General features: G+C 47.0%; 1 protein-coding gene across 3 annotated transcripts in view; it reads right to left on the bottom strand.

Annotated features, from left to right (window-relative positions):
- BRD3 (bromodomain containing 3) overlaps positions 1-12,458 on the bottom strand; it is a 47,171-nt gene that overhangs the window by 15,492 nt on the left and 19,221 nt on the right. For 2 of the 3 annotated variants that reach the window (XM_067541851.1, XM_067541853.1), the window contains exons 2-6: positions 11,955-12,269; positions 8,183-8,320; positions 6,442-6,589; positions 4,271-4,485; positions 1,901-2,272 (exon numbers count right to left, since the gene is read on the bottom strand). In XM_067541851.1, the coding sequence (XP_067397952.1) occupies positions 1,901-2,272; positions 4,271-4,485; positions 6,442-6,589; positions 8,183-8,320; positions 11,955-12,155 (1,074 nt within the window). In that variant the 5' untranslated portion in view covers positions 12,156-12,269. The remainder of the gene's footprint in view (positions 1-1,900; positions 2,273-4,270; positions 4,486-6,441; positions 6,590-8,182; positions 8,321-11,954; positions 12,270-12,458) is intronic. The other variant, XM_067541852.1, reaches the window with a different exon arrangement.

Genomic DNA, 12,458 nt, shown 5'->3' with positions numbered 1-12,458 from the left:
ACGTAGCGAATCTGAATGGCAGGGGAACACTGCCCACCCCATGCATCCCAGAGGAGCCTCCGCTGCTGGTCAACCAAAGACAGCAAGGCGGCAGCTGCATCATACGGCCGAAATGCAGGGGGAACCTCCGAGCTCTAATGGGGAAATGGGGGCCACCTTTCTCATGCCCCCAAGAGAGAAAAGGAAAACGGAGTCGATAAAACACTCGAGCCCTCCCCTCGATCAGTGCTGCAGAAGACCCAGGCAGAAAAGCCTCTCAGAGCCCCGGATTTGATCCACTCCGTTCTCCTCTGACTCCAAACCACATTCCACGCTGCCCTTCTGGCTGCCTGCCTGCTCCACTCTGCTTGGCCTCCCGAGAAACGACACATGCACCAAGAGCCAGGGGAGGCACTCTCTCACGCTCTCAATCTGGATCCGGCTTGCGCTTCAGGGCTCTGCCACCGGTTCCCCCCATCTCTAGCTTACACCAGAATCCCCTCTCCGCTTGCGCAAACTCAACTCACCCAGGCTTCTTTCCTTTTCTCTTCCCAGGAAGTCGCTGGAGGCCTTTAGCTTGGCTTGGCTCAGTGGCAAATCTAAAACGAAATCCTGAGCGCTGGCATGGCTCGGGTTTAGAGTGAGGGCAAATGCAAGCTCAGAACAAGGATGGTCTTGGAGGCATCACTCCACAAGCAGCTGCTTGCAGCATCTCAGCCAGCAGAGAGCTGGCCCTGGGCAGGGGAAAACGTTCCTGATAACAATACTTAGCACTTACATCGTGCCTTACAAACATCCGTCCCCGCAACACCCCGGTGAGGTAGGGAAGTATCATCACCCCCATTTTACAGCTGGAGAAACTGAAGCACAGATAGGTGAGATGACCTGCCCAAGGCCACAGTGTTACAGCTGGGATTAGAACTCATGAATGATCCGGCTCCTAGCCTCAGGCTTCATGCACAAGCCCATACTGACAAAATCCCCTCCCTCTAAAAAAAATAAAGAGACACGGCAGTAGCAGTCCCAGACACTGCAGCAGGACGTGGAAGATTTTTTTTGGGACCATTACTGTAGTGCATAAGTGCTGGGTGGGACTTGCCAAAGCACCTGGGTGACCTAGGAGCACTCAGAAAAAGGACGGGGGCTCTTAAGTCACTTAGGCATTTTTGGAAACCCCACCCATTAGCTTTAAGAGGAGCAGGATCAAGCCCTCAACATAAAAGTAAAAGCTAGCAGCAGCAGCAGCAGCATCTTCACCTCTTGCACGTGGGCAGGAAAGTCTCATTTCAACCAACAGAGATTCCTATGGCCAATTGACCAGCGGAACGAGGGGGCAACGGATGGAGAGGAAACCTCCCTGCCCCAAAAGAGACGCACCCTGAAGTTCAAACCCAAGTAAGCTAAGTTGAAATACCTGCTTCTCTACGAGGCAGCCGTGAACCACCGCTAGCTAGTAACGCTGCTATATTTGTAACATCTACCACCGCAGAGTGAACAGGTGATAATCAGGTCCCACTTGGAGTCACACAAAGACCATCCAGGGCCCACGCCACACCAACAACTGATGGGAAGGCAGTGACTGCTGCACATGGGGGTTCTACGGCTCGAACCCTACGAAATACCGCACCTCCTGTGTTCAGGGCACAACGCTGTCAAGGGCGCGTTTGTTTAGACAGCCGGACTATCTGCTCAGGGAGCTGCTGGCACTGCACTTTGTGGAACACAGGGTACAGGGGAACATTCCAGGACATGGAAAAAGGGAAACAAAATAAGACAAAAAATATCGGAATGGTCCACAAATCCGGTCAATTTTCCACCCCACCCACCAAGAACCGACCCACTGCAAGAGCGGTAGCCCATCTTATATTCACAACCAGAGAGCTAAGGCACCCTGCAAAATAGCTGGTAAATGTAGACGTACTTTCACAGTACTGAGATCCATGGGGTGTTTGATAATATCATGATAGTCATGTAATTCCAAGGCCTCTGCATCGACAGGCTTGTAAAAGGGCCATGCGTAGGCTGCGTGTTTCTTAGAGAGCATCTCCTTCAGAATGCTGTCACAGTACTTGAGGTGCTCAGAGAGTTTGCCCTTCTTCCCCGCATGCTGGGGGACCTCCCCGTCTTCAAGGTCTTTCTTTGGTGGTTTGATGGGCCGGCCGCCGCTTTCTCGGCGAGCTACGACTTTTGCCTGCTTGGGGTCAGACAACGGGGTGGGCGACTCGCTCCGGCTGGCAGTGATGGCCGAGGTGGTGGGCGTGGTTGTGTCTGCTTTTCGCTTCACTCCCTTTTTCTGAAACAAAGAACAGCGGGTCATGAACGCAGGTCCCGCCTGCAGACTACACTAGCAAAGGCCACTTCAGGGCCTGATCCTACTCACCCCGCACAACTGATTCTTGGTATAGGTCCGGGATTCCCCTCTTACTTACACCAAGTTCACATAGCTATACCTCTATTGACTGCAATGGAGCCGTCTCTGAGTAATACTGATATGAGAGGAGAATCAGGCCCTTGGGGAAGCTACCCCACTCAAGTCAATGGGCCTAGTCACACGAGCGAGGAGAACCTGCCCGGTTAAAGATTTGCAGGATCAAGCCCTAAATTGTGAACTCACCCAAAGCCCAATTGCTCACCTGCTGAGCCATTACTCACATGAGAAGTCCCACAGTAGTCAATAGAACAACTCAGGCAAGTAACTGCTGAATGGGAGTAAGAATTTCATACTCTGGTCTCAAGGAAACCAAGGAAATAAAATATATTCAGTGCATATAGATCCCCCCACTGTGATTCTTCCCTACCAAACCCCTCCCCACTTCTGCAGGGATGGCCTTTTGCCTCTGGAAAAACTTGCTTTCCATGGAAACCTGGAGGAGTGGGGAAGGAAATTGTGATTTCAAGTGGAGATAATTTTGCAATGTTTATTTGCAAAATTAAGTTTTTACTAGCTGCTTTAATATGCAGGCAAAATGTCCCTAAAATATACGGGTGACTCTAGGAAATGAGTTATTTGTGCACAGAGTGCATCAGGAATGAAAGAGATGTCAGTGCAGGGCGGGGTTAGCTGGAAGATGATTTGGGTAACAATTTTTTCCCCTAAATCCCAAATTCAAAAGTTAATTTTGAGGGAAATTAAAAAAAAAACCCAAAGAACTAAGATCCATGACTCTATTAATAGATGCAACCTCATCTCATCTTGTGGCATTCATCTGTAAATTTATAGGAACGGTAGCTCGGAAGTGGTAATGCCCCCTTTGGCAGTAACATATGAATAGGATTTAAATTATAGTCATGCCATTTACAGTATTAGAACTTACTTATGTTTGTTTATTGCCTATAACAACAGGGCCCCAATCTTGATTATGATCTCTGGGTGCTGCCATGACATAAACAATAGTATCTAGATCTTATATCGTGCTTTTCCTCAGTAGATTTCAAAGCACTTTTACACAAAGGCAGTCAATATCATTACCCCCATTTTATAGCTGGGGAAACCAAGGCACAGAAAGGGGACATGATTTGGCCAAGGTCCCCCCAGCAGGCCAGTGGCAAAACTGGAACTAGAACCCATGTTTCCTGTGTTCCAGTCCAGCGCTCACGATCCTCTGCGCCACGCTATTAAAAGCGCTGTCTTGCTGTTAAATTTCATGTAGAAAAAGAAATATTTTGTGTCACTAGACTACACTTTTATTCAATTTTTTTCTTTAAAAAATGGTATTCCGCCAGCAGCTGCAGGGAGTAATAATTTAATTTACTGGGAAATTAAATTAGCAAATTAAATAGTAGAACGCAGGCGTACAATTGGTAGCAGAATGCAGTCGGTAGGAAAGACAGAACTTGCTGCATCCGCTGATATTTCTCAGGTACTTGAAAGATGCAGCTGCTTCCAATATCTTCCAACTGGAGCACCCTTCTGCAGTCTTTACTGTGACAAAACTCCCACTGACCACCTGGGAGTCAGGAATGCAGGATCAAGTCCTTCCTGGTTTGCTCTATACCCGTTTGAAATTAAAGTGGAGCTGTACGTTCCTCGGGACTGCTCTTGCAAACCTGAAAGGAGCAGTCCTACCAAAATCTTAAGGGACATCTGGTGAAAGCAGGGTTTTCTTAGGTCAGTGTGCATTACTGCCCTAGGCCCTTAGACTCCTTTAAGCTCATGCAGCTTCACAGCTGGCTAACTGGCAGGGATATCTGGGGGGCCTGAAAGTCAAATGCAAAGGGAAATAACTCATGTTTCTGACCCATCTAAAAATGCGGTATTGCAAAAAGGAAGGTAGTTGGTTGCTTCGTTTACCTTGACTACAGGTGGCGTTGGGGGAACCACCGTCATCATCGGAGCAGCAGGAGAAGGGGCGGCAGCAGCAGGAGGGGCAGTTACAGGCGGGACGTTTGCAGTGATGGTTGGCACAGGCGTGGCGGCGATAACTGGGGTCTGAGAGACAGCTGGAGGGACGCTCTGGAAAGGGGCTGGCGGGGAGACAGATGACACGGCTGCTGCTTGCTGCGCTGCTTTAAAATGACACAATGAAACACGTGTGACACAACAATTGATTCAACAACCGCTCAGCCAGATTGACCAAGAGAAGCTGTTGTCAGTGGACTCTTCAACAATGACTGTCTAGACCTTTCCAATCTCTCTGCAGCGTCTGGATGCCCATATGTGAGCAATCTGCTCCAAGCCGTGACTGTCAGCTGTGCTTTATGGGACAGTTTCTATTTCCCCTTTCAGCCTCTCTCAGAACTAGCCTGTGCTCAGCATGGAGGAGATGGACGGAGGATAAGGAAGGGAGACGATTCTCCAGAAAGGACACCGAACTGTTCACAGCAGGAGAACCTCCACTGGGTTCAATTTGCCTTTGCTGATGCTCTGCACAGTTAATAATAAATACCACTTGTCTATGGAGCTGGGCAAAATATAGATTTTTTTTGTGGTCACTAGCAATCTCAAAAAATGTCCATTTTGGGTTGAACTGGGATTCAAATTCATTGGTGAATTGAAAAGTCGACAAAAAATTCATTTCAGGTCAAACAAAACGGTTTGTTTCAATTTCAACCCTTTTTGAATATTTGATTTTTGTCTGTTTGTTTGTTTTAATAAAAGGAAATTTGGAACCCAGAGTCACCTCAAACCAGAACATTGAAACGGTTCATTTTAAAAAAGTCAATATGAAATGTTTACATTTTTCAGAATCTTTTTGTTTGTTTTCCTTTTTTTCCAGCCAAAGCCATTTGGCAAAGCTAATGTGAATTCACAAAACGTTTTAATGTCACCAAATCTGCATTTTTCACCAAAAAAGTTTTGTGCGAAAGAGTTTCACCTAGGCCTATTTGTCTGGCACATTAAATCTATAGATCTCAAACTTCTTTACAGAGGAGGAGATGACTTGCCCACGGTTATGCCACACGTGAAAAGCAAAACGGGAACAGAACCCAGTTCTCCAGATTGTCAGCCTACTGCATTAGCACTATACCATGCTGCTTTCCTTGTTAGGTTGCGCTGGTGGTCTACCCTACAGAGGTAGCTGCATTTTAATACAAGGTGCAAAAGTTTGTGGGTTTTTTTTAAAGTCATAGCAACTTTTTAATATTGACTAATGAAAGAATAATCCTTTGCACTTCTACAGCACCTTTAAAGGATGCTTTGCAGACTCAGGCCTGGTCTACACTGACCTGGTGATTCAGCAGCAGATGACGGGAGTTACACAGGCTACGCAGAGTAGCTTGCGTAACTCCCGTTGACTGCTGTGCTTCCCTTCTGCATGCCGTCTTCACTGCACTGCGCCACTTGAGGGGGGTGGATTAACAGCGTCGACTTCTGGATCGATTGAGTGGGTCTTCTCTGACCACTCAATCGATCCAGAAAGGCACTGAGGGTATGTCTACACGGTGGCGACTTTGCCATCGTCAGTGTAGACATATCCTCGGTGGCCCAAGCTTCACAGAATCCCGGGGAAGTTTTATCTTTAGTTGACAGATATGGAACTTGAGGCACAAAAAGGCAAACTGACTTGCCCAAAGCCACAATAAGACCTCGTCTACGCAAAAACTTGCTGTATTAAACCTGTTTTGTTAAACCAGTGCAACCCCCTGTGTTTTTACCCCAGTGATTTCAATGGGAGTTTAGGAGCCTGAACACCTACATATCTGGCCCTTAATCTCTCTGTGCTATGGAGACAACAGCCGAGTCCTACCTCACAGGCATGTTATGAGGATAAATACGCTAAAGACTGTCAAGCGCTCAGATACTATGGTGATGGGCACCCCATAAGTACCTTAGATAGACAGACAAGCCCTAAATCAGGCAAGCAGGAGCCACAAGTCCTGAATCTCATTCAACTGCTCTAACCTTTAGACTACACTCCTTTCCTCTCCTCCTAATCATGTGTATAGTGGGGCAGGGTGGAAGGTGGGGCAGGAATCAGCAAAAGGATTGCAACCTTCATTGTCATCTGGTCAAGTCAGTACCTGCACTCTGCGTGCCCGCTGCTGGCTTGCGACCTTTGCCTTTAGGGACCGGTGGTAAGAGCTCAACTTCCTCCTGGGGCATCTGGGCTACTTTCTGCAGAAAAATCTTCTCCAGGGCCTGTGCCATGAGGACGATGTCATCCGTGGGCTGGATGGACAGAACAAGGCAGCACTAGCATAACGCACACGCGAGAAGCAAAGAGGTGCTGAAAGCCTTCACAACAGCATTCTTTTATTGTCCCGAGCCAGAAATTTACACTGCTTTCCAACCAATGAACATGTCATAGCTCTGAGAATTAAACAACTCTTTCCCCCCTTCTCTGGTTTTCACTCGCGCCTCAATCGGTACGTCTACACGGCGATAAGAAACCCACAATGCCAAGCATCAGAGCCCGGAGCAACTGACTCAGACTCAGGCTGCAGGGCTAAAAATAGCAGTGTAGACGTCCAGGTTCGGGCTGGAGCCTGGGTTCTAAGGGTAAGTGTACATGGGGATAAAAAACCCAGGGCTGGCCCAGGTCAGCTGACATGGGCTCGTGGGGCTTAGGCTCTGGGGCTGAAAAACTGCTGTGAAGACGTTCAGGCTGGAGGTGGTGCTCAAGGATCTCGCAAGGAGGGAGGGTCCCAGAGCTCAGGCTCCAGCCCAAGCCTGAATGTCCACACAGCAATTTTTAGCCCTGCAAACCCGAGTCAGTTGACCTGGACCAACCACAGCCATGCTGCAGGGCTTTTATCCCCACGTAGCCGGGCCCTAAGACCCCCCGCCCTCGCCATGCCTCAGAGCCCAGGCCTGAATGTCCACACTGCAATTTTACAGCCCCCCAGCCCGAATCAGCTGCCCTGGGCCAGGCGCAGCCGTGCCGTGGATCCTTTATTGCAGTGGATACGTACCCTCGGATTCCTGTCCTTGATCAGCTGGCTAATTACAGCCTCTAAATACAATCCTCCCTGAAGAATGAGAGGACGGCTTCCTTTAGAAGCCCACACCATTGCCATCCTGCATATCAGCTTGGAGGCAGTGAACTTCACTCGATGAGCTGTCAGTCCCTCTCTGGCAGAATACCGGGGGAAGAGAACAAACACCCTTCTCGCTGTAGCACCAGCTAAATTTATTTATTTCCGCTTGCTCCCCAGCATGGCTCAATGACGAACTATCTCAGGAAAAAGAATACAAGGAATAAAAAGCACTTCAAAGCCAAAAAAAAAAAAAGAAAAGAAAAAAAAAGCAGCATATATAAGCAACCAACAAAGTGCACAAGAAATTTATGGAAGAACGCATGAGGCATGGACAGCGGATATAATGATAGGAGTTATTTACCTGCCCTCTGCTGCTGAGAGGAGTATCTGATATTAGTTACTACTGGACAAAGAGAATAACACTTAGCACTTATATTCCACTTAACATCTACAAAGTGTTGTGCAAACATTAGCTAATCTGAAAGAATTCCTAAGTGAAATTAAAGGGCTGAAGTCTTGATTGACTCGCTCCGTCACCCCAAGATATAAATTCTGCCTACAGTTAAGACCACATTTGCCATTTTAACCAGTGCAGGGAAAGAAACATGCAACACAAAGACAGCTTTGTACGTTTAAAGTGATGTGGTTACCATTAGTGGCACTGCATGTCGTTGCGAGGAGAGCTTTGCGTGCAAGTTATCCCTAGTCAAAAGCTGCAGTGGAATAGCCACACGCAGGTTTCCCTAGTCCGTGCCGAAGCTATGCATTTGTCTGAGTTCTTTACCTTGTTGTAAATGTAACAATTTGTAAACATTGTGTTGAAATCCTGCATACATTCACTGGCACTCCAGTAATAGTTATGTTCCAGTCGCTTCTTAATTGTCCCCATGTCCATCGGGTTTTTGATTATTTTGTGATAATCCTGTTCAAGAAATAGTAAAGATGTTATACACAGCGCTGATTTGGACCTGTTTGTTCACAGGCTTGTTAGCCAGCTGCTAAAAGCATCTTCCTCCATTGCCTGCCTCCCCGTCACCACACATAGACAGACTTCCCCTCTCTGCTCAGACTGCCAAAATAACCTTTGCTTCCACTTACTCCTCAGTGGGGAGATTTGAGCCCACTCTTAATTGATAAGAAGGGGTTTATTCGTAAACCTCAGGATTTCTCTCAAAAAGACCTACACACAAAAGGGCAAGAGGGACATTATCAACTTAAAAAAAAATGTTTTGCCCTCAACATTTTGTATCTGATATTGGGGGAAAAACAGGTTTTTCAACCAGCTTTCCATGGAACATGGTTTCAACCCCTCTGTCCCCTAATCTGGTTATAAATGCAGTTTTGATTTGCAGCACAGAACGGAACAATGCCATCTTTTGTCGCTAGACCAAACATATAAGAACGGCTGTACTGTATCAGACCAATGGTCCATCTAGCCCAGTATCCTGGCTTCGGACAAGTGGCCAGTGCCAGATGCTTCAGGAGGAACAAACAGAACAGGGCAATTATCAGATGATCCATCCCCTGCCATCCAGATCCGGCGTCTGGCAGCCAGAGGGTTAGGACATGCGGAGCATGGAGTTGCGTCCCTGGCTATGTTGGCTAATTGAACCTATCCTCCATGAACTTATCTAATTCTTTTTGAACACAGCTGTGACCCAGGGGATACGAGACACTGGGGCCATTTCTGGAGCCAAAGCTGGGGACAATCGTGTTCGTTGTAGCACAGACGACAAGGCCTTCAGAATGGAACTGCTGAATCTGATGAAGCTGCTGTGTTATCAGCTTGCTTTAAAGACTACCTCTGAAATGGGCAACACATACAAATGTGGGCATTAAGGGGAAGGGTCACAGCATCAGCTGATGAACGTTAGCAGACAACTGGGTGCCACTTCCTGAAATACTGCTGTCCAGGGGCTTCCGCTTTGCCTGCTGCCTAACCAAGACTAGTCCCAGGCAGCTGCAGATGCTGCAATAACACAGGGCCCCCTCCAAGTGTGTGTGTGTGTGAGGGGGGGTTAAATGGGTGTAATTTGCATATCTTGGGGGACCGTGCAAGGATCCTTGTTCCTATGTCCATGTGAAACCTTCTTACATGACCATTGGCCACCTCCGTGGCTAACAACAGGGAATGACCTGAGAGACCAACTGTGTCTGGAGCACACAAGGAGTTACTGTCATGCAGCTATGAAGGATGGGGTGGAAAACTCAGCTCAGTTTTTTGGCCTGTGTAGGTTTGATTTAGACTGTACATGAAAAAAGCAACTTCTTCCACCAACTGTTTCCTTAAATTTCTCCCTGCCCTTCCTTTAGAACCACTATCCAACTCCTCCCTATGAAACTAAATCCATTTAAAACAAACAAAAAAAAACCAGACACAAAGACGCACACAGGCATTGAAAATTACTCTGGTATTCAACTGTTTTACTCTTCAGGCCAGTATTTTTAAAAAGGCCTATCAACACTATGGACTTCAAAAGAAGATCTCGATTCAGTCCATAAACTCAGGTAATAACCAGCGAGAACTGAAGCTCTCCCAATGGACATCACAGAATCACACTTTCCAGAGTCGCACTTGAAAGCACCAAGTGGTTCAAAGCAGCCAGAGCTACTTAGAGGCAGCCTGCATGATGCATGAGTGCATGGGGCTCATGTCTTTATAAAAGAGGCGCACAGATCTTGCCCTTAATTGCTGCCTGCCTGCCCGGGATCAGAGAGGAGAAAAGAAAGAGCATGACTCAGGCCACAGAAAGCAGCTCAGAGAAACTCCATTCACTGGTTAGTAACCCAGCTTTCTCCTGTGTTCTCTGGCCTCCACAGACGCTGACACCCAGATGGGCTAGAAGCAGAGGAGCATTTGCCTGATGAGAGAGATGGAACATCAGTGCCAAACGGGAGAGTCGCTGTCCGTGCTAGTTCTTCTGCTTTGGGTCAGGCCTTCCAATGTACCTAGCAAAGAGTTGCCCCTTGATGACGGGCATTCTCCTCTTTCCTTCCTCGGCACCAAATCCAGAAAAGCCAATAGGAAACACGATGTATGCTGGTCTGGTGCCAGTGTGCGGTGTTAGTGCCGGAATGCTCACAAGCAGATGAAAGGCAAGGTCCCTCTGATCTGGCTCCTTAGGCCAGGACAGAGCAAGCGCTATACAAATGCAGTGAAAATAGATTTCCCCTCCAAAAGGGGGCAAAGCAGGGGCCTGTGGTGGACATCAGACAGACCCTGCTTTCTTGGTGGTGTCTGATTTGCAAATGGCAATTTTGAAGTGTCAGAACTAGGACAAGATTGAAAAAAAATACCTACCACCAAATGGGATCTAAACCATGCCTACCAATTCTAATTAAAAATTAACCCTAAATAAGCTCTTTTGCTCTACAACTAATGGGGTGGGCAGATGGGTCAATGCGGAAGCCAAAGTGCTCAGAACGTCTGGAAATCAGATGCACAGTCCCTCCACTAACTACTGCAACCATAGTTGGAGCATGCAAGCCAGAGTTAGCACCAATTTCCTTGAAAGGTGCCGACAATAGCTGGCTTGGTGCTGACTCCTGGAGCAGAGATCTGGGGAGGCAAGTTCATGCTTTACCATCAGGTGAATGTGTGCAGACCGCGGTGAAGTCAATGGGAGCTATCCATGTGCTTCTGGAAAAAGAATCGAGCCCGTGATCTTTAAGAGATTCAGTAGGAACTAAGAAGTTCAGAGGCTTCTTTTAAAAAACAGCTTTGTGTAGCATGAGTTTATGAGACAAAGCCTCGTTTACACTTAAAAGAGCTTGCTGGTGTAGTTATACTGGGAAACCTCCCCAGTGGAGAGGCAACTTATTCCAGCAACTCTTTTACTGGCATAGCTTAAACCATTTCCCCAAACAGAATAAGCTATGCCAGCAAAAGGACTTTTTTGCCCTTATAACTGCATGCACAATAAGGTTTTGCTGGTATATCTATGTTGGTTAGCAGTCTGATTTTTTTTCCACACTCCTAACCAACCCGGCTATGCCAGTAAACCTTTCCAGTGTAGCCCAGACCAAAGTTAAGAGAGTTTGGCATGAAGTAAAATCACTGGTTCAGTTCTTTAGCATTGCAGCTGCTATTCCTGACCCAAAGATTTCAGGAAAACCTTCTGCTCTTGGAAATCCCATTGCATAATTCCACAAAGCTGTCCGTAGGCTCCTTCTCTGAGCATAAGTCAGAAGCTATTAAGGTAACATTCTAATTTACAACAAAACTCAATGACAGAAGCGACCTGAGGCGCTTCTTAATAAACAGAAGTGAAAAATAAAATAAAATAAAATCCATGAACTGATGGATCAGAGTTAACATAACTTCTACCAGTTATGAAGAAGTCAAGTCTGTAAAAGGCCATCTGATATTCAAGGTCCTGGGAAATGAAGAACAACCCCCACTCATTTTGCAATGGAGTGGCTGGTGCTCAGCACGCAGACTCTGAGAAGGGGTCAGTGAATCAGAAGGAACCTGCCAACATTTCATGTTGCATGAGCAAAAATTGCACATCGTTAAAGCAGAGCACGACACGAAGCAAAGGAAACAAAATACTTACTGGTAAATTCAATTTAATTGCATCTACGGGTTGGTAGAAGGGCCAAGCAAACTGATGCTTCCACAAGGTCTTCACCACAACATTTTGCATGTACTGCAACTGGTTGGTCTTCCGCCCGGGTTTGTTGGGGTTGGTGACTTCTGGGGGGGGTGGATTGACAGGGCCCTGGGGAGCCTGTATCGCTGACGTGACCGTCGACATTTTCCTACCTCTGGGTCTCACTTACTGTCACAGCAGCAACTATGAGATTCTCGGTCTTCCTTTATGCTCCCTGAATGGGATTGACATCCCATTTCCAGGGCCCAACCATGCAACCTAGACCATGAGAGAAAGGAGGCAGAAGAAGAGTGTAAATATAGACATTTAATTGAAACTCGCATGTTCAAAAACAATACACACTGCAGAAGTGGCTAAACCCAACCCCTTCATCTGATCCACTGCATTTGCCATCAGAAGCTCAGATACCAGTGATGAGCATGATGCAAAAACCAAAAGAGATTAAAT

The sequence above is a fragment of the Emydura macquarii genome, unplaced genomic scaffold, assembly GCF_026122565.2.
Source record: "Emydura macquarii macquarii isolate MOO-44397 ecotype Brisbane River unplaced genomic scaffold, CSIRO-AGI_Emac_v2 contig_691, whole genome shotgun sequence".
Classification (NCBI taxonomy): domain Eukaryota; kingdom Metazoa; phylum Chordata; order Testudines; family Chelidae; genus Emydura; species Emydura macquarii.
The sequence above is the reverse complement of the archived record's forward strand: the minus strand, read 5'-3'. Positions and strand labels throughout refer to the sequence as shown.